Here is a 20649-nt window from a genome sequence, read left to right on the forward strand (position 1 = left end):
TTTCACGAAAGCAAATGAGTGAAGTGGTTTGTAACACTGACCACATCACTGAGATGGAGAGGGCATTTTGCATATGCACAAGAGCTTAAGATTGTTTTATTTACACTTTCATTGCTAGGGGCTGTGAAATGGAACATAATTCTATTTACCAGATATTCTTCCTGGTGCAATAAGTTAGAGGATTTCTCAATTAATACATGGAACTTATGTATAAAAGACAAGAGGTTAAGCAACACTGCAGTGCCCAATGGACCATCTGGTGAACATTAGGTTTGTCAATAAATCAAAAAAGCACCGGTTCATCAACAAAATTCCACTTCAAACCACTGACAGGGAGAATAAAAAGGATGGGGGAAAAAACCCTCACAAAATCGATATTTTGATATTTTAAAATTATTATTTTAAAATATTATAAAAACAGGAGCATTAAATAACTTTAATCTAATTTCAATTGTTTTATTTGTTCTCTTCTGATGACCACATGGCTTCACATACTGGATGTTCAGCCCTTTGTCTTGCACACAAAGGCGTTATGAAACAACTTGGTGCAGCACCACAGGAGAAGCTCATCTCTCTGCTCTTAGTCTTTCTCCTCACCATGGGTGATAACATAACAGAGGTTCTTATAGTCAAGGTTACCAGAGACATCTGGAGGGAAAGCAGCAAACATCTGGTTGATCTGCCAAGCAAACAGGAGATAAGTGTTACAAAGGTAGGACTGTGGGACAGCAACATGTGCAGCTTTTCCTTTTCAACCCAGGTCAGCTCCCTGCTGCCCTGATCCATTAACCACTGGGGAAGATTTTTCCTTAGCTTCAGTAAAACTGACATAGGAATTAGAACACAACTAGTTAATAAAGTCCTGCTCAAATCCCAACAAGATCCCTGTTGAAAAGAGCTCTCCCAGAAATCCAGGTAAGCCCTGGTCAAAACCAGTCCAGTTTGCTGTTCTGACTGGAACAGGCTGTCCAGTCTGTTCTTGCCACAAACCAACTCCACTCAATCTCCTCCTCTGAAAATAAAGTCCTTCTGAACTCCCCCCAGCCAGCAGAATCCATGTTCAGTCTCACACAAACCACAAAGTCAGTACCTCATTTCAGAAGTCATTTCAGATTTCAAACAAAATAACTCACAGAAATGGAAACCAGATCACAGTCCCCACCCAAACTCACTTGGGCTGCAGTAAATCCCTTGCCCAGCTCACCAGAGGAAAGAACAGCACGAGATGGGCCACGCTCAACTTGGATGGGAGTCCAAGGAATCTCTTTGACTTTGATTTAGCTATGGAGCTCTTCAGAAGAGAGGCTTTGAATTGTTACTAATTGCTAGAGCTGGCATCAACCTTCCCTCAGTCTGGATTTCAGCTGAATTCATGCATTTAAAGAGGGGCAAAGACTTAGTGCTGAACAGGAGCTGGAGAGAGATTTCTGGTTTGAATAAAGCAGTTCCTTACCTCTTCTTGACTGAACCGGTCTGCCTGTGTCATCAGCATTTCTTTGATGCTGTTCAAATAAAATGAAATAACCTGATTAAAGGGTGATAATGGCACATGACAATTCAGATGGCAAGATCCTTCCTGAAGTTGCATGAAAGGAAATCTGTGTGACCGCATAAATTAGAGCTGTTAATCCTTACATGATATTGTAAGAGATTTTCTGTGGGCACCCATCAGTGTCAATGCCTCGCTCTGCCAACTTATTTCGCTTTTGTGACATTTTATGGAGGTTTAAAATTGTTTAAGGTTATTACTCTAATTGAAATACAGCAATTTTGTATGCTTATCTTAACCTAAAGTGGTAGGTTTTCTCACTTGCTGTTTAAAGTTCGGATCACTTAACAAAACCAAAAGAGAGAATATTTTCTGTAAAATCCGAGGATGAAAGGAACAGAGCATGAAATGAGAAAGAGGACTTGAAAGAGAACTCCAGCAGCTATTCCAAATCATCATCTGTGAATCCCTTTATTTGCATGCAGTCATTCCCAGAGGAGGCTGTGGAACTGCATGAGACCTGTTGTGTTCCGTGGTGCAGCGTCTCGAGCTGGAGTTACAGCACTGGAACAAGGAGCTTATCCCACACACAATCTGCATCCCCTGCAATTACATCAAAGAGAATAGTTTGGGGGCTGACTCTCAGCTGATTTACCTTCTGTTTTAAACCCATTGTGGGAAGGCAGTGGAGCATCTAATTTTTTTTTACCTAAGTTTATAGGTGAACAGAAAAGCCTGGAAGACGATTTCTGCTTCTAGTCTAACCCCCTTAGATAAAATGTCTTTATATCCTACCCAGTTCCTCGTGTGCTGAGGGCAGCACATGCACCATGTGCTGCAACATCCACCACTATGAACTTGGTTACATCACACAAGACATCCCTTTCACTTGCAGCAAGAATTTCCCTTTCCTGTAAAAAAATTCCCTTTTTAATCTCACAGTTTGCATTCACGCTGCAGAGGCAGAGTTGTCTCCTTTTGTTACTACCAAAGGTATTTACACATCATCAGAAGTTTTTCTAGATCAGTAAAGCAAACTCGAAAGCTGTGATAACAGCTGAGCAGTCTGTTGTACAAAAACAAAAGCTGAAGCAAATATAGAAATCTGGTTTGGTTTGTAGATTTGAAAAAAGAAAAAAAAGGCTTCTTTTTTGAAGGTTTTGTTGTGGGAGAGTGAAAGCAATAGCTCTTCTGAAAGCAGCCCTTTTTGCTTTTTAAAGGGAGTATTTATTCCTCCTTCTTAAAGGGAATATTTAAAACTATTTGTAATAGAAATCATGCCTGAGCAGGAACACTTCCAGAGGAGCAAAATTCACCTACTGTGGATGCAGATGTTCAGGTAGCACAGTGAATCTCCCCTTTCTGCTCCCATACACTGTGCATCTCATGTGGGAAAAGTCACCCAGACAAAAGTGTGGTTTGGATGGCAAAGCTACAACAGCACTTCCTCAGAGCTCTGACTCTTTTTTCCTTCTTGTTGATAGGAAGTGCTCATTTGGAAGCTCAGAAAGGGAAAACTGAAAAAAAAAAGGTTCTGGGTAGTGAATAAGGATCTTACCCACAAGGACAAGTGTGAAAATATCTGTGCAAGTTTTGGGAAACACTCTGAAGTCACAGACAGAGCTTAAGCTGTTGTTTATATTTTTCCTGCATTACTTCACCATTCTCTTTACTTAGCAAAGTTTCCTCATCTCTCTTTGTCTCAAATTGCTGTTTGTGTTTTAGTCCCTGGGCCGTTCAGGGTGTGACTGCGTTTTTGAAGTCGAATTCTCAACTGATCAGTGGGTGCAAGAGCAGAGGCCTCGCTCTCCTCAGCACAAATGGATTATTGGATACCTGTGCAGGGGGGCAAACAGCATTAATAAATGTAAATGGGAAGTGTGATCCAGGAAGGAGCTTGGGGAATAGAAGGAAGCACTCAGAGCAATTTTGTCCGAAGTCACAAATAAGCTTCATCACAAACAGGACTGAATTAAAAAGAGATCTGGGCACTGTGTGTCTTCCATTCACATGCTTAAAGTATTTAGGGGAAAAGATCAAATATCTAATTATAATCTTCTGATGCACAGCCCAGTAGGCTCTGGCACACTCATCAGGAGGAAGGACTGAGTAAAGGATCTATGCACATTTTCCATTATTTATTTTATAGGGAAACAAACACTCACAATTTCCAAAGCCAGAAATTATGGACTTTTTTCTTTGTATATCTTACTTTCTTTATAAAGGCTATTTGCTTCTCAAAAATACCCAAAATCAAACCAAACCCAAAGTCTTCTGGGCAAAAAAGAATATCCATGTGCCTTGGGGCAGGAGTCTAAATGCTCTCTCTTGTCCTGGCTGACATCAGCTCCTTCCACAGTTACAAATACCTTGTTGCAGTCTGATATTTTCAGAACCTTTTTTAAAATTATCTGTAAAATCTCCAGGACATTTTGGTTTTCCACTGGATTTGCCCTTTCTACAGGGGTGTCTTGGAGAAAAAACAGGTGAGTTGAAAGGAGCAGAGCTCCAGAGCTACGATGAGAGACGTCACTGGCTCAGCCACAGGAACCTCCAAAGGTCCTGGGTCCATTTTCCTGGTCCAAGTGGGCACAGTTTTGTTGGCATCTGCACTGGGCAGAGTTGGTGTTGGCCTGACTCACTTTGTCCCATGAATGGCATTTGGGACTGAATCATCCAACCTTTCCAAGCACTGTGCCAGCTCACCCCAGCTGAGAATGCGACCGAAAGCATTTTCTCTTTTTGACATCATGCTCTGGGAAGGGTTTTATGGGGGGATAATGATGCAGGCAAACAAAGTCCGTCAGTGGATTTGGAAGCACGTTACAAACTCCTGGAGCTTCTGGAAAGGTTTGAAGGCTCCATCCCAGCTACCATCAGATGGACTAAGTGAGTCATTTCCAGACTAGAGGTGAAAACACGCAGAGGGAAGAGACATAAAAATCCCCAGAAGGATGTTAACTCCATGAACATAAAAAGAAGTTCTGATTAAAAGGTCAACATGGCGGGTTTTGGAGAGAAACATTCCAGGATTTTTTAATATGGAGAAATATTATTTATTAACATTAACAGTCATATTGAAACGGCTGCGTGAGCCAACAGAAAAATTATTTCAAAACCTTCAAATGTCTAAATTTTGGAAGCATATGAATAGAAGTTAAACCTCAAAGACATTCACGGAATTGATTTAATGGTTTGTTCTGTAATGATCAACATTACCCTCGGGTCTAATAAGTAAACATTATGCTCTGTTGTGGTGATGAACTAAAACAATTGTCTAATGTTAGCGGTGCAGTGGGGGTGGGGACAAGGTTGACCTTTTCCATCAAGGAAAAATAAAAGTATTTCTCTCTCATCTTCATTTTGGAGTGGGATGCTGCATTCCTGATTTGCCCCAAACTCCAACTGGCTTCCAGCATCCAAGGAATGTAGAGCTGGACAGAGGGTGGCAAGCTGCAGATTTTGTATGCAGGATATTGTTACAGATAGTGGTGGGAAATATAACATTTCATGGGGTTTGTAGTATCAGAAGTTCATATTTCATGGCTGTGATTTCACTGCCCTGTGATCTGCCCTAGCTGGCAACAGGCTACATTTATTCTGGTTCTTTGATATGATGTGATCCTGACTGTTCTTCCCAAGTTGCTTGGATAATGTTAACCCCAAAACCATCAGGACAACTGTTAGTCCTCTGTTCCTTCTGATTGTTTGCTACATCCACTTGGGTTTTAATTAATTTGGAAGTTTTTAGTGAAAAAACTGTGTCCTTGCTTTTATTTTGCACGTTGCACACCACAACACAGCTCTCACACCCACTGGGGGAGTGTCACAGAACAGCACATTGGGAAAGGAAAGAAATACTGTAGGGGAATATTATAGTTTCAACTGACTTCCAGGAGACATCAATAATTGCAGATAATATCATGGAAACCTCCATGGGATTCTACTCAGAGGTTATCACAACATTTGCAGAATTAATTGAGGCAAATACAGTTTTGTAACTCATGGTTCCCTAATAAATTTCCTATACATATCATGCTTTATAAAATCTCCCTGAAATGGCTGCTGCAAAAAAGTGTAGACCCCAAATTCACCACAAAATTTAACCATATGCATAAATCTGGGTACATAAAGCATTTCTCTGGAGCCATAGGTCAGACCTCCCCACGCACTGCCCTGATTTGATATCATTTATGGCATTTATCTCACTTACCTGAAGTCTTGTTCTGGCAGTGCAATGAGGGTTTACATTTGTGCAATTAGCACTTAAAGTCCTTCTACACTGCTTTGTTGGGGCAACAGGTTATGAATACAAATCAGGCCCTGCCTCCTTATTTTAAAAATAGCCATATTGACAATAATTGCCAGATTATTAATAGTATTATTAGGTTTGGCTCCCACCATCCTAGTGGAATTTTACAGCAAGTTATCATCTGGAGGCAGAAGGCTCAAATGATAAACACATAAAAAGGAAAATGTCCTGCACTAAAACCATGTCACAGAGTTAATTAAATTGATCACTTTTTTAAGGGGGGAGTAGCTTCCCATTTGAGTCAAGCACTCTGAGAGTTAGGCACCAGACATTGGTTTTAATTTGACATATGGAGTTAATCTACAAAGTCATGTGTTGATTTATACCCAGACCTTCAAAAAAAGGCTATCTAATGGCCTACATGTGATTATATTTCCGTTGCCTCTTGCAGGGTCTGAAGACAATAACATCTCTTTTTGGTATACAAATACATTCATACAATAGTCCAGTCTTTTAACTGCAGCTTACAAAGCTAAATGTTCCTTTGCCTGACAGTTCCTCTGTCTCTTAAAACACCATGAAAAATACAGCTTTTAAGCAGTTCTTTAATATGGTGCAATTATTAGGATTGTTGTTATTCTTTCAAAGGATCTGAAATAAACTTACTAGTCTGCCTTTATGCGGCCTTTTCCTTCTGGGTCGAAAATCTTAAAAGCATTCAGAATGGTTTCTTCTGGGTCCGTGCCTAAAATTAATGAAACGTAATTTAGGAGCCTGGATGTATTTCTCTAGCTGCTGAACACTTGCTAAGTAATTGCATTCACTTGAAAACAGTGCAAAATGGAGAATTCTGCAGTTGTGGGTTTGAAGACAAAGGTTCCTTAAGTCGGCAGCATTTGTCATGTCAGATAAACAATAGAGGTGAATAGTTCAATGCTCAGAAGCTTAAAAATAATAACTCATATCTATTCTGTGTCTGCAGGAGAGAAAACTTCCAGGAACTGGTCTCCAATATCAGTACCCAGAGGATTAGTGGCTTTCAGAAACGAAAATATAACAAACTGTTTCCCTCACTGGCTTCCTTTAATCTTGTACAGCACGTTCCTTGTAAAAACACTTTTTGATGTTACTTGTTCTTCACTATATAGAGAAGAGGTTATTTGCCTCACTAAAGGAAATGGAGCTCATCATAAAATCCAAATGCCAATGGAAACAGGATGATCAATGTAAAATGGTGATCTGCACTTATTTCCCCCTGAACATCTCCTCATTAAGTGTAACTTGTAGAAACAGGGTGGTTTGAAGCACCAGCCTATGGCTCCGAGGTTTTGCTTCTGCTCTTAGTTGGGCCACAGGTTTTTGATATGACTTGAATATCCCTGTCCCTCTATTCCCAGCAGTAAAATGATAGTAATGGTCTTCCTTTTCTTCCCTCTGTTTGGACTGGAAAAAATTTGTGTCAGGGACTCACTTTCACAGCGCCCTAATCTTGGCTGGGGCTTGTGACTGTGCTGTAATGCTGCAGATTCTCAGGACACTCAGTCTCAACCCACTCCAAAGAATACACTGTATACTCTGTTTCTGACTATTCCACAATATTGCAAAATATTATGGTATTTATATACAACACAAATCTTTGCAGCTGTAGGAAACCAAAGTTACAAGAGGCAAACTGAACCCGTGGACAAATGAAGCTACTTGGGAAACTGAAATACCGAAAGAGTGATTAAAAAAGGATATAACACAAAGAACTGCAGATTCAAAGTTGGTTTCAAAGTTTGGCAGAGACAGAACCCAGCCAAGGTTCCCTGCTCTAGTGGCTGCATAGCCTCCTGATGCCTTCCTAGTAGTCTTTGTTCAGATTTGCCCAGGATTGGTGCTCTCCTGGTGCATGGAACAGCAACAAACCTCGGGCTATCTGGCCTCCTCCTTGTCACACACTGGCCGTGTGTGTTTTTTTAGCCAAGCTGTAGGCAGTGTATTCAAACTGCAAGGAATCTGTGATCAATACAAAGAGCATTGGTGTTTAATGAATGTTTTAATTGTCCCACGATGAGAAACGTCCCCCAGCTCCGAGGAGAGCTCTGCATTTTAACTGCTCCCCACTGTAGGGGGGATTTTTTTTCCCTCACTGTGTTTTACATTTTCTCCTCTGTCATATCCTTGGACTTTGGCTTTGAAGAGAAGCAATGCAGCAGGCATTCTTTATTGATTAGCTGGTAAATAAAGTGGTTTCTTTGATGTGCGGCATCTCTGTTTTCTGTACAAATTGTATTATTCTGACTCCCTGTAGAAACAGCTCCATGTGGTTGGCATTAACATAAACCGAGTTTTGTTAGCTGTTCATCTGGCATCATAATCTCAACATACAAAGCTAAAGCTCATCCTGAAAATCCCAGCTTCCCCTTTATGACAGAAATCAATTATAGCACAACAAATTTTACTTAGAAAGCACCTTTCACCAAATTCTCTGAGTGGTACTTAGCTAATAAAGAGTGTTGCAAAATTGCCATATCCACTTCCTCTAGCCCTTTCTCCCTTTCTAATTGCACTACAAAGGCTCTTCATCCCAATTAGTTTTGATTGGGAATGTGCAGTCTTTTGGCTGTGCTTCCTTTGCATGACAAACCCAACTAGAAGGGCATGACAAGCACAGCTGTGATTTTCCCTTCACCAAATGGAAATTAAAAAACCCCTCCTCCCCTGCAAGTAGCCAACAGGAAACCTGCAGACAAGAGGGTTATGCTTTGCCATTCACCTTCCTGTGCTGGCTCTGCTTTTAGGCCACACAATTGGCAGGGCCAGAGGCTTTGCCAGCTTCAGCAACTGTGAGGGACAAGAGGGAAAGGAAGAAGAACTCATTTCCATGCTCTCTGTGAGCATCCCAAATGGAATGGGCAGCAGGGCACCCCACAACAAATAGTCACATATCCCAGAAGGAAAACTGTAGAGGAGGGCACTGCCAGATGACACCTGGAATGTAAAGGTGGAGGTACCACATTTATCAAGACAGAGTGATGTCTGGGTGATAAAATCCCCTCCTCTGTGTCCATCTGCAGCCTCCTCCATCCCCTCTCCTGCTTCTCTTTAGCAGGAGTGTATTTCTTCAAGGACTAACTACGTGCATTCTTTCTTTCAGACCTCTCTCTTTTCTACTCCAAGCACAGAAAGCCCTTCACTGGAATTGTGTTCAGCAATGGAGAGCCAGAATCTGGGAACAATACAACAAATGCTTTTAAGAAGACAGTATAGGATTTTTCCATTTTTCTGTTCATTAGTTATTTTAACAAACTTCTGGAATGTGTTTGGCTAAGACCAGCCTTGCTTTGAAGGTCAAGGCTTTCACCTTTCTCTAATGTATGTTGGAAGATGATGGTTTCTCTTGGCTTCACTCCCCCCTTGCAGTTTCTAGCCATGAGCAGGAGAGAGATGACTAAAGTACCAGCTCACACAACAAATTTAGTACCCCTATTTTCTGAACCACCCCCAGTGATCTCTATATATTCTGCAGGAATGGGTAAAATCCCTTTCCCTTACCCTTGCAAATCCACTGAGATTTAATTATTTCATTGAGTGAAGTCTTCATCTAATGCCAAAATCACTATTGACTCCAAGTGACACCAAGGCTGGGCCACTGGGTTACAACTAACACAGAAAACAGGGAAGCCCACATTCCTCTTCATGCCCTGCAACTGCAAGGAGGATGCAGAGATCATGGTTGCTTAGTGAGCCAAAGAAGTGTAAAAAGGGGCTTTTCTCTAGAAATACAGAAACTACTTTAAAAGCAGCTAACACTGTGAGGAACTGACTCCAGCCTAGGAAGCTGCTGATGGTGAGGAACTCCCCTCCCCGTGCTCCAGGCTGCTGGGGTTTCATTGCTTTCTGGACCTCAGCTTAGCACTTTCATGTGAGCTTGTGCAAGCTGAATCACACCTTTGAACTGTCCTCTGGACCGGCCCTCAGCCTTTCATACTTGAGCTCTGCCTGCGAAGGTGGAGATCACTCCCTGCCTTTGAGCACTGCTCTGTGGGTACATGATTATAATTTGCAAGGTGCTGAGATATTTCAGCGCCGAGGAGCTTTGACAGATACCTCTCCAATCCCCCAGAGGTGCTTACCTTTCAGCTTTTCCCCAAACATAGTAAGGAAGACAGTGAAGTTAATAGGACCTGGCGCCTCCTTCACCATGTCTTCAAGCTCTTCATTCTTGACATTCAGACGACCTGCAGCAGAGATCATTTTTCATAATAAATCACAAATTGTGTTTCAAAAAACGATTCCCATTCATCTCCTCCCACTGGGGAGCCCAGGGCTCTGTGCAACTTTGCTAATAACGTGGCAGAACACAACTCCCAAGCACCCCAGTGGAAAAGGAATCAGCAGAGCTGACTCTGAGATCAAAGGGTGACTGAAGCAGCAAGGAGGATAAATAACACAGACATGGGCAGCAGTGGATGAGGGAAGGGGCATTAACAAATAAACTCCTGTTTTGTTCTGTTTTGTTTTGTTTTACCTCAGGTGAAATATGGGCCCCACTGATGTTAATATAGCAGAGATCAAAGTGATGAAGTGAATCCAAGGTCTCAGTCTTTGCCCTCCTGTGCATTGAGACACCTCACTGAGTAGAGGGCAGATGATGAGTTGAGTAGTCCTATTCCCTCTCCATCCTTGTGCAGTCCACTGATGAGAATTTAGACCCTGGCAACCCGTCTCAAATTGAGAGGTAATTTGCTGTGACTGTACTTTATAGTTGTTGAAGGGCTTCACTGAACAGGAAAGACACCAGAACTTGGCCTTAAGAAATAAATATTTCAGGGCAACAGTAGCTACAGGCCAAAGTTTGCAAACCTCATTGTCACAATAAAGAGTTCAGGAGCTTCTGCTCCTTGCACTGACTCTGCTGGCGCCTGATTCCACCCTGGGGAGCACTAAAGATTCTTATCAAACTCGTTTTAATAAGATCCAGATGGCAAAATCCCAAATGCCTACATCACTGTTCAAGCCTCAGATGCTGCAACCAGGATACAACTCCAGGTTTGGGACCACGAGCATTTTAATTTTTCCTTTCCTTGGCAAGATTTGCTCTGATCTGCTTGATATTATCAGGATGTGATGGGCATGGAATGGACAATACCCAATCCCATGACATGCACATTTCACCCCACATGAAGCACAGAACCTCACATGAAGTCCTCCTGCTCTTGTGTGGGCAGAGGGGCAGCCAGTCCATGGCAGCAGAGCTAATCAGTGGATATTCCATGGCTCCCAGATGAAAAAGTGCAGCCTGGGAAGCCTGGATTCGGAGGCAAATCAGAAATGTCTGGCATGGACCCCTGCTTGGGTGGGCTTGTTCTGAAATAGTTGCAGGGGAGGGATCAGACTCTTCCCAAGGAGACTGCTCAGGAGACTTTCCAGCTGGAGCTCTGCAGTGAGACAGCAACTGCCATCAGGAGGAAGGTCAAACTGAACAGGTTCCCCTTTGCCTCCTGTGTATCTCATCACTTATCCCACTGTAATTCTAATACAGACCTTTCCTAGGTGTTTGAAACTGCATTTTTTTTCAAGTATTGAACAATGAGTTTTAATTATTACAGTTTACCTAGTGCAGCAAACGTGTCTCTCAAGTCTGCTTTGTCAATAAAGCCATCCCTGTTCTGATCCATGATGGTGAAAGCCTGGGGGAAGAAAAAGGAACATGTATTGCCACCAGCATTGCACAGGACAGTGCTGCAATCACACACACCAGGCCAGGGGGGTATGATATTCATCCTGTGAGAAGGAATATTTAACTTCCTTTGATTCCTCCACATCACACCACCTCATTGCACCCTCCTCACTTTCAACACATTACTGCATGTTGGCAAGGGGCTTAATTAAACCCACCCAAACTTCTCACTAAATTACTGCTCAGTGCAGCGAGCAGCTGGGCTGGAGCCAATGCTGGCAGCTCCAGCCATTCAGGCCCTAACCCAGAAAAGTTTGAATTAGGGAGACTTTAGTCAGGGAGGATTTAGGCAGTGCTTGCTCTGTGTGTTTGTACCTTCCCCATGCCTCATTCTTTGTGCAGTTACGTTCTGTAAAACATTTCATTTCTGTAGATATCTCTCTGCTATCAACCTGAAGTCAATTCCTTCTGGGACTTAAAATGGCCCATCATACAGAGACAGCTGAATGTTCAGAAGTACAGAGAAATGCAGGTTCCATAGGATAATTTATTCAAAGTTTTTTTCCCCTTTCCAATAAACTGTATCCTTGAGACAGTACTCCAACTGACCCTGATGTGCTGACCTTAGATACTCTTGTCAGGCAAAGTTTAACTTTTGATAGAAAAAGCCAGTTAATTTATTTTTATTTTCAGCCAACACAGACTTGATGTTCTCTGACCATTATTTACCAAGCCAGCTAACTGCCCATCTATCTGTTTACCTATTTGTGTGTCCCTCTATTTGCTGCCATCACACTTTTAATGTTTCATTGATTTGGAAAGATTTTAATGACCTGAAATTCCCCTGGTCATAGCAGGCATGTCTCTGAAGCTGGTTATCTGTCTGACAGGCACATCAATATGAGAGTGTATCTTTGCAATGACCAGGAATTATTCCTACTTCCATTATGATGAAAGACTCTGCTCTCCAGAGAATACAGCAACAGTAACTTGCAGAGTTTTAAAATCTGCTGCTCTACAGGGTGCATTTCTCTCCCTGGTTGTATTATATCAACAGATCCTTACGTAGTTTCACCTCCAGTTTCTTACAAAGCCCCACTGCTCACATTCCTGTTTGCCCAGGTGACTCCTTGCCACATCCATGTTCATAATCCTTCACTTACCTGCCAAACCATCCCCTTATAAAGAATTAACCCCAACACTTTAGGGATGCTTTCCTTTCTCTGGGGAAGGCCTGCTTTGAATGGTGATCCCCCACAGTTTGGAAGAAAAACAGGAGAAATATGAAGAGCAGAGCAAAACCCAGCAAGCTCACAGAAGACAGGAAGAACATTAGATATTGTAATGGGTGAACTTTAAATAGCACAACAGCAGTGCTGAAACATTTGCTGGTGAGCTGCTTGAAATCTCTAGATAAAAATGTTCTGATCAAAACCAGCTTTTCAGAAATGCTTGTCCCAAATATGCAGTTTTTAGACACAACATGGTCTTGAGTTTTATGCCATTATTCTGCCACCATCCTCCGAGAAATGTTCCCAGGATTATCTGATTTAGAGAAGATCAAATATGGCATTCTGTTTGTTGGTCCTTCTTCAAACAGGAATCCTTGGAGAAAGTCAAATGGAGGTTCATAGGATGTGGAGGAGAGGTGGGAGAAGAGTGTTAAACATGTTTCCATTAACTGTGGAGAAATGATTAGTGGTTCCAATCCATTTAGCTGGCTCATGTTCCCAGTCCTTTGTGTGGGTTTTAGTCTTGTCCACTACTGAGTTTTCCTGGTGGGAATCCTCATGGAAAGTAAAGTTGAAGGACACATGCACAAAATGAAACAGTAGATATTTATCACGTCAGAAATGGCTTTGGAGATGGGAGTTAGAAAAAATGGGGGAAAAGCCAATAATTTAAAATGACAACCCAATCCAGACAGTGATGGTCTCACAGACATTCTAGAATGTCCACTCAGAAAAAGAACATAAACTTATCAAGCAGATTTTCTGTCTTTAATATGCTCCAGCTTTTATGCCAGCCCATCAGATTTACCTTCTTACCTGTGCTCAAGGAATCTGCAGTGCGTGGAATACGAAATTCCTTGGGAGCTAAAGGTGCTTTGTTAATCTCAACATGTTTTCATTATTGGCATTTGTGGAGAAAGTCAGCTGAGGGCTTTTTGGTATTTTCATTTCTAGTTTGTGGGCACTATTAGAAGGGCACAGAAGAACATTTTCTATTGCTGTTGTGGAACAGACCATGGATTAAAGCCCTGGTTCAATAAGGCACCTCCATTCAGGATAATACTTGAGCATGTAAGACTATTCTTATTTAAAATACCACTTTAACTGTGATGAAGTGTTTTCCTGAATCAGGTCTAAAGTGGATGAGATGGTAATTTTCCTTTATCTTGGAGCAGGGGCTTATTTTCAAATAAGTCTGGAGCTTGAAACAGGAGAGTGAGGGACAGAAGAAGGAAAGACAGAAGGAAAGAAAGAATGAAAGAACAAACAAACACACAAGGAAAATGATACACCAGCCAAGACCACAGGGATGATTCAGAAAACAACTGTGTGTTCTATTAAAGCAGATGGAGAACTGAATAAGGATTACAAACAAGGCCTATGTTCTTCATTAGCAATAACAGGAGACTATAGAGAACAGCAGCACAGTGACCCACCTCTTTGAACTCCTGGATCTGGGTTTGTTCAAACATAGAGAACACATTGGAGCCACCTTCTATCTTCTTCTTTGCCTTTTTGGGAGCCTGTAATACGAATAAGAAGATCAAATATATATTCTTTTGTCTGTTAAGCACTCATGAAAACAAATTCCATCTTCAACAGAAAGTAAAATATATACAGTCAAGTAATACAAGAGGATTGTGCTTTGTTATAACAAGGTTTTTAATTCAATCTTACATATATACATAAATAGAATTGAAGATGTGTGTGTATATATATAATAAAAATTGCTCTCACTGAGGATTTTTATCACTCCCTGCTGGAGTGATATCACTCCCTCCTGGAACCTGACAGCTCAGATAAACAAGGACACTGTCACTGTGCTGCCTTAAAAAGGTGAGAGACCCAAAGTGTGACTCAACATCACGACTGGTGCACTGCCTGTCCCCCCAAGGAACTGCCTGTTCCTGGGGCAGAGTCACCTCCAGCTCATGCATTACAGACTATCTGATTCAGGACACTCCTCCCCTTCCACCCTGGCCTTCCAGAGCTCAGTGCTTCAGGAGCAGTGATGTAATCTTATGGTGCCACTTGGAGATATAAGGTAGAATTCCCAACCTGCTGTTCTCAAGAAATTCCAGCAGTTCAGGGAAGTGCCTGCAGGTACTGCTTCTTCCCAGTTCCCATGCTGGGACCAGCATGAAGACTCAGTTCAGGAACTATAAAGGGAAATTATATCATTTCCTACTCACACAGAAATGTTTAGAAATCTGCTCTGTCTGGACCAACACTGACTGAACAGATTAATCCTTCCTGTGCAGGAACACCTTCTACACTTGAAACCTACATTCTTTTACCAGCCTATGACTCTATACCACATTACCTTAGTAGACCATGTTATTTTAATATTCCAGATAGTCATCTCAAATAAAAGGGCAGGACTGCTTTTATCACCATTCCATAGTCTGGAGGCTGAGGCAGAGCAAGACTGGGGAAAGAGCTACAATGATATCTAAGAATCTAATGCTCCCTAAAAATCAGTCAGAACTAGACTTCATTAAATATCTTTGAATAAGGGCCCAACCACTTGACTAAGACAATACAGTTCTTGTTCTGCAGTAAAGAATAAAATCTATGATTTCTACGGATTACAGAAATGTTTTAACCACAGCATTATCCTTACTTGGGGCAGGATAATGAGCTGCACTGCCTTCTGAGTTCCCTTCCAGACAGATTACTTTTTTCTTTATCATTTTTACTTTTAAACTTCATTATCATAGTCCCACCTGGTTCTCGTGTCACAGAAAATTAGTCTTCCTTAGTTTGGGCTATTCTGCATGAAACAGAAGGCAACTTCTACTGTCTCCTTTCATCAAAATAAAAAAGCCTGTGAAAGTTCAGATTCAATACTGATTTCAAATATCCTGAGGAGCAGAGCAGCTCAAGGAAATATTCCCACTTGACTCTGTTTGAAGCACACATTGTCTGATCAATTTAATTTGCCAGGCAGATTTCTGCACTCAGCCACCCTGGTTTAGATCCCAGGATATGGATGGGGGGAAATTAGGGCAGTGGTAGGCACTCTTCCACATACCCACACTCCAGACCTGTCAAGCTCCAATTAGCTAATGCAGAGCACTAAAATCTGGAAATAGGAATGGAAATCAAATGAAAAATATATTTGCAAGAAGGATAAAAACAAGGATAGAATGCCACCACAGGCATGGAAAAAAGAAGTTAATAAGTGGAATGTTTAATGAATGTAGAAATATTGATTTTGGAATAAACAGATTCCCTCCTCCTCCTACACATGAAATAAGTGTTATTTTTGAGCAGTCATGGGCAATCTTCCACATAACGTGAGGTGCCTGGTGGGGGTTTTCAACACTTCCAGATCGAATGGAAATATTAGGAACAACCCTCTGTATTTCCATGCATTTGTTCCCTGAGGTAAAGGGGAAGCAGATGTTCCCAGGGGAATGGATTTCAGGCCCCCGCGCTCTCCGAGGGGGCGGCTGAGCTGGTTCTTCTCCTGGGTTGTTGGTCTTGATGGAGACAAAACATGCTTTGCCCTTCTCACAGGCTGCTCTGCTGTGGCCAAAGGCAGCATCCATGTTCAGCATGATGAATATTCCCCAGAGCAGCAAACCAGCTGTGTCTCTTTAATCTGTCACCACAGCGCAGGGCAGTGGGGTCCAGCTCCTGGAAGTGCCAAACACTGGCAATTCCTCCATTAGTCCTCAGTTTAATGGGTTCTCTGTGCTGTAAGGCTTTAAGGAAGGATTGTAGATGTAAGGAAGGATCAGATAAACCCAAAAGCTGTGGCTCAATATCTATTAGAAACAGATCAGCAAGTCAAAAACCACCCGAAAGTTTCTTTACTTTAGTGAAGTCCTTTTCAAAGGAAAAAACTGGTTATACAGGGAACAATTACTGAAGTACCATAGAATCATAGGATGGCTTGGGCTGGGAGAAATCATCTACTTCCAGCCCAGAAGAAATTCTAGAAGAAATTCATCCCAGTATATTTGTTCAGTGTTACTCTCTGGTTTATCATCTCCAGGGATGATAGAGGAGATCAGTGTCCATGTTGCTCAATCTATCTCTAGTTTTTCTGAAGCTCTGGGTGTGGATCTTATTTATGACCTGTTCACTTGTGGAATGGGGCTGAGACCACCAATATATTTCACAACAGCTGCTGGGTGGGAATGGCCTCCTACCAGCAGTGTCAAACTAAGCCTTTTAGCACAAAATATATAGAGCATCTGGGACTACCAGGTCCCAGTATTGTAGTTTATCTGCCCTGAAAGGCCAGGAAATTCATAATCACAGAAAGAAACTGCACCCTGATTTTGCACAAATGGTGGGCAGGCAGGTGCTATGAGGAGGAAGGGTGAGAGGTGGAGCAGGAATAGAATAGGGTGCATTGTCACTGTCTTTCTGGTGAGTAACTTGAATTAAAAGGCAGCTTTAAGAGAATAGAAATAGGTCTGTGCTGCTGTCTGACAATTCCAAACACTCCAGCATTTTTTAATGAACACAATCGGGATTCTGACTCCGGAGTACCTCTCTGAAGGAGTGGCACATTAAAAAGAACATCACAGAACTGAGCAGACATAAGGTTTCTAAACTGCCAAGGATTCAGGAGGTGACCTGCAGAGGAGCAAGTGGGTGACTGACACATCACTTCTGCCTGCCTTGATTTCCCCACTCGTGACACACGAAGTGTGCTGAGCTGCACTTTGCAGAGACAGAGCAGCTCTCACTGCAACATGTGCTGGGAGACTGACGTACAGAACGGGCCAGATGAGGAACTGAAGAGCTCAGGGTCCCCTGGGCTCAGATTCCGAGGCCTCAATAGCACAGCAGTGGGAAGAATGTTGCAACAACTGAACAAGCCTATTAATATTCCTGCCTGAGCGTATTAATCATCCCATTGTGAAGAAAACAACACTTCACTTTAGAGGAGAAACCGCAGGCTTGTCGTGTATCACTCATTTGTCTTACTAATGTTAGCACTCTCTCAATTAGCCTGGGTTTTAAAGGGTCTTTTTTGGTTGTTTTGAGGGGTTGGTTTTGGTTTGGTTTAGAAGGTTTACATGAAAAAGCAGAGCCATACCAAAATCTGGTCCCAGGAACACTCTGTTGAACCAGGTATTTGCTTTGAGCTGAGTTTCCTTCACTGAGGTTCTTTATATTCCTCCTCTCTGGCACTGTCAGGGAGCCTGAGAGAACAAGGGTATGCAGGGACACAGATAGGCAGAGATAGTGAGTGTGGATGGCCTTTGCCTTGCTGGATGGAAAACCAGGGATTAATTTTTGTGTGTATGTTCAAGTGAACCAGAGTAAAGAAATCTCTGATTTCTGGGTGACCTAAAAGAAAAAGGGGCAGTGAATCAGTTTATATCTCTATATGTAAAGGAGGAAGGAGATAAATATACCTGGTTCTTACTTCAGAACATAAGGTGTTGTTTGCCCTGATAAATTCGTAAAAGGCTGGTGCTAGAACAGGCCAAGCTCCTGCAAGCTGAACACAGGCACAGCTCCCTGCCTGCCTGCTCAGGTGCACATTTCTGCCCTTCAGTAATTATAAAGTAACCAATCTCTACTCAGCAGTTTCTGCAGAGCAGGAATGTCTCCACAGGCAGTCAGGAGAGAGGGGCAGCACTCTGCCAGGAGCCTCATTTTTGGTTTGGTTTGGGGACATCAGTTCCTTGTTTGCTCCACCATGCCTTAAAACATGCAGAGAATACTCTAAGTAACAGTGTGATAGCCAAAACTGAAATACAAGCAAAACACTTTCCCACTAAGCAACTTATTTTGTCTTTTTTAAATTTTTCTGCCAGAGAAGACCCCAGTGGATGAGCAGGTCCTGCAGAGGGAAACAGGAGTGTACACTATTAAGAACCTGATTCTGTTGTCTTGTACCCTTATATGTTTATTCAGTCCAAGGCAAAGTAGACATAAAATACTACCAGCCTTGCACTTTTTGTACTTCCTTCCTCTACAGCTATGTCTGTGACTACAGAAAAGACAGAATCATCCATCATTTTGCTCAGATTCTGTCCCCTGCTGTGATCCACTGTATGATGGTAACTCTCACTTACTATTACTTTTTCATTCATCACACTCTCCCCTTGTTTTTCATCCACTCTGGGATCCCAGTGCTGACATTTCCTGTCTTTGAATTTTTGTTATCGTTGAATACAGCTTCTGAATCAGAACTTACATCTCAGGCCTGGACAAGGCATTTCTGCAGCACTGGACAGGATTTTTGGTGATTATTGTCTCACAAGTTTTCTCTGCTGAGATAATTTGCACTGCACCTGCACCAAAGATCCCAGCTCTGGACAAGCCACCCTTTTTTAGGGTGGTTTAGGTCCTTTCCATGGCAGGTGAGCAGCACAAGGCCAACCCAAACACAAGCCTTTGAGGGAACAGTCTAGAGGAGTAAGAAACACAAACTGCTCTAAGGGCACAATTTGCATTTCAAACAGGCAACAGCCTCAGATCATTCAAATAAACCCCACGTTATCAGAGCTGAGAAACAGAAGATCTTTTTATTACCTACTCCACAGTCACAAACAGATCCTCCCTTCTCATCCTCACTCCATTTTGTGTGTAGTCCCAGCCTCCCACACACCCACACAGGCACACACCCCCCCCTTTGATCCCTGCTAGGTACAAAAATCTCTTGGGCTGCCTCACTTTCCCGTACACTAAACATTCTCCTTTGCCCCACATAAACCCCCTTCCCCATCCCAGCCTCCTTCTTCTCCTGCAGACACACAGAGGGAAGGCTTTACCTCCCCAAACTTTATCTCGGATAACATCTCCAACTGCAGACTCCTCGACCTCCATGACCCAAAAATTGGGCAGCTGCTTTTCCCACCCAACAGTTTTTCCTCTCTGGCATGCACATGGGAACAGCTGGACAGTCCCTCTGTCCATGCTCACAGCCACACACATGAACACACGTGTTCAGGCACACACACAGACACAGTGGTCACACGACTGGCTCCCGCCCAGCTGGTGAAGTCACTCAGCTTTGCTGGTGCCCGTCCCAGTGCAGGTGGCACATTCCAGGAGCAGCTCAGAAGATATTTGGTCAATGCCATCTATTTTGGGGGGCAGGCAGAACCTGCTACGAGGTGTCACTCGAACTGAATCAACACAGGAATGTTTTGGGAATAAGAAAAAGGCTTCCCTCTGCTTCCTTCTGCCTCTCCCCTCCCTTCTCCCCGTCAGCACAGAGACATCAGCACGCGGGGAGACATCACAGACCCAACTCGTCTGAAATTCCCTGGAATAAACGGAGAGCCAGAGACAGTTCTCAGAACTCCATTCCACAGCACTTGTGTGGTCTGCTCTTGTTAGAAAAATTATCTCCCTGAACCCTGCCTCTCTCGCTCTCATCAGCCCTGGATGTCAGAGCCTAGTAGCACTGGCTGACTTGTAATTATTTTTTACTATGCTGCTTTGTCTGCACTAATCCTTTGAAAGTAGCTTTACTGCACATCTGAAATATTATGATGCTATAAAACCTCTGTAATATTTATAAATCCCTTAAGACATCATAAAGAGAGAAAAAAACCTCCCCACAGAGTTCATCTAGCATAATTACATATACATTTCCCTCTGATTAATAAAAAATGATCACTTCCTTATGTAAAGATATTCTTCAGCTTTCTTTCATTAAGGCTATTTTTTTCTTTCCATTTTAAATCTGTTTCATGTGTCCCTGTATAGGAAGGTACCTCAGAAGATATTTTCCCAAAACAAAAGGCACAATGAAAAGAACCACCACAGAGAATCGTCAGTTGAACTGGGAGCGAGGAGACAGACAAGTCTCTCACTATATTTTCACATCTCTTAAGTTAAGCATCTCATCACAGAATGTCCTGAAATATCTTCAAACATCAGTGAGTGTTGGTGTGTCATTGAACTAAACAGGAAGGAAAAAAACTTGATAAATAAAATTTTGGGGGAAAAAAAAAAAGGAAAAAGAAAACCTAAGACCCAGCACTGCCCCCCCAGCCCACGAAAGGGCTGGCTGAGACTTTAGTGAGGC

The 20649-nt window shown here is 42.4% G+C and overlaps 1 protein-coding gene across 3 annotated transcripts in view; it reads right to left on the reverse strand.

Annotated features, from left to right (window-relative positions):
- Nucleotides 1–431: 431 nt before the first annotated feature.
- MYL10 (myosin light chain 10) overlaps nucleotides 432–20649 on the reverse strand; it is an 88075-nt gene continuing 67857 nt past the window's right edge. For 2 of the 3 annotated variants that reach the window (XM_064677789.1, XM_064677788.1), the window contains 6 exons: nucleotides 14075–14161; nucleotides 11341–11416; nucleotides 9860–9964; nucleotides 6408–6486; nucleotides 1454–1502; nucleotides 432–679 (listed from right to left, as the gene is read on the reverse strand). In XM_064677789.1, coding sequence (XP_064533859.1) covers nucleotides 581–679; nucleotides 1454–1502; nucleotides 6408–6486; nucleotides 9860–9964; nucleotides 11341–11416; nucleotides 14075–14110 — 444 coding nt within the window. In that variant the 5' untranslated portion in view covers nucleotides 14111–14161 and the 3' untranslated portion in view covers nucleotides 432–580. Of the gene's footprint in view, nucleotides 680–1453; nucleotides 1503–6407; nucleotides 6487–9859; nucleotides 9965–11340; nucleotides 11417–14074; nucleotides 14162–17697; nucleotides 17720–20649 lie in introns of those variants that run through there. The other variant, XM_064677790.1, reaches the window with a different exon arrangement.

This window comes from Pseudopipra pipra, chromosome 21, assembly GCF_036250125.1.
Source record: "Pseudopipra pipra isolate bDixPip1 chromosome 21, bDixPip1.hap1, whole genome shotgun sequence".
In the NCBI taxonomy this organism is placed as follows: domain Eukaryota; kingdom Metazoa; phylum Chordata; class Aves; order Passeriformes; family Pipridae; genus Pseudopipra; species Pseudopipra pipra.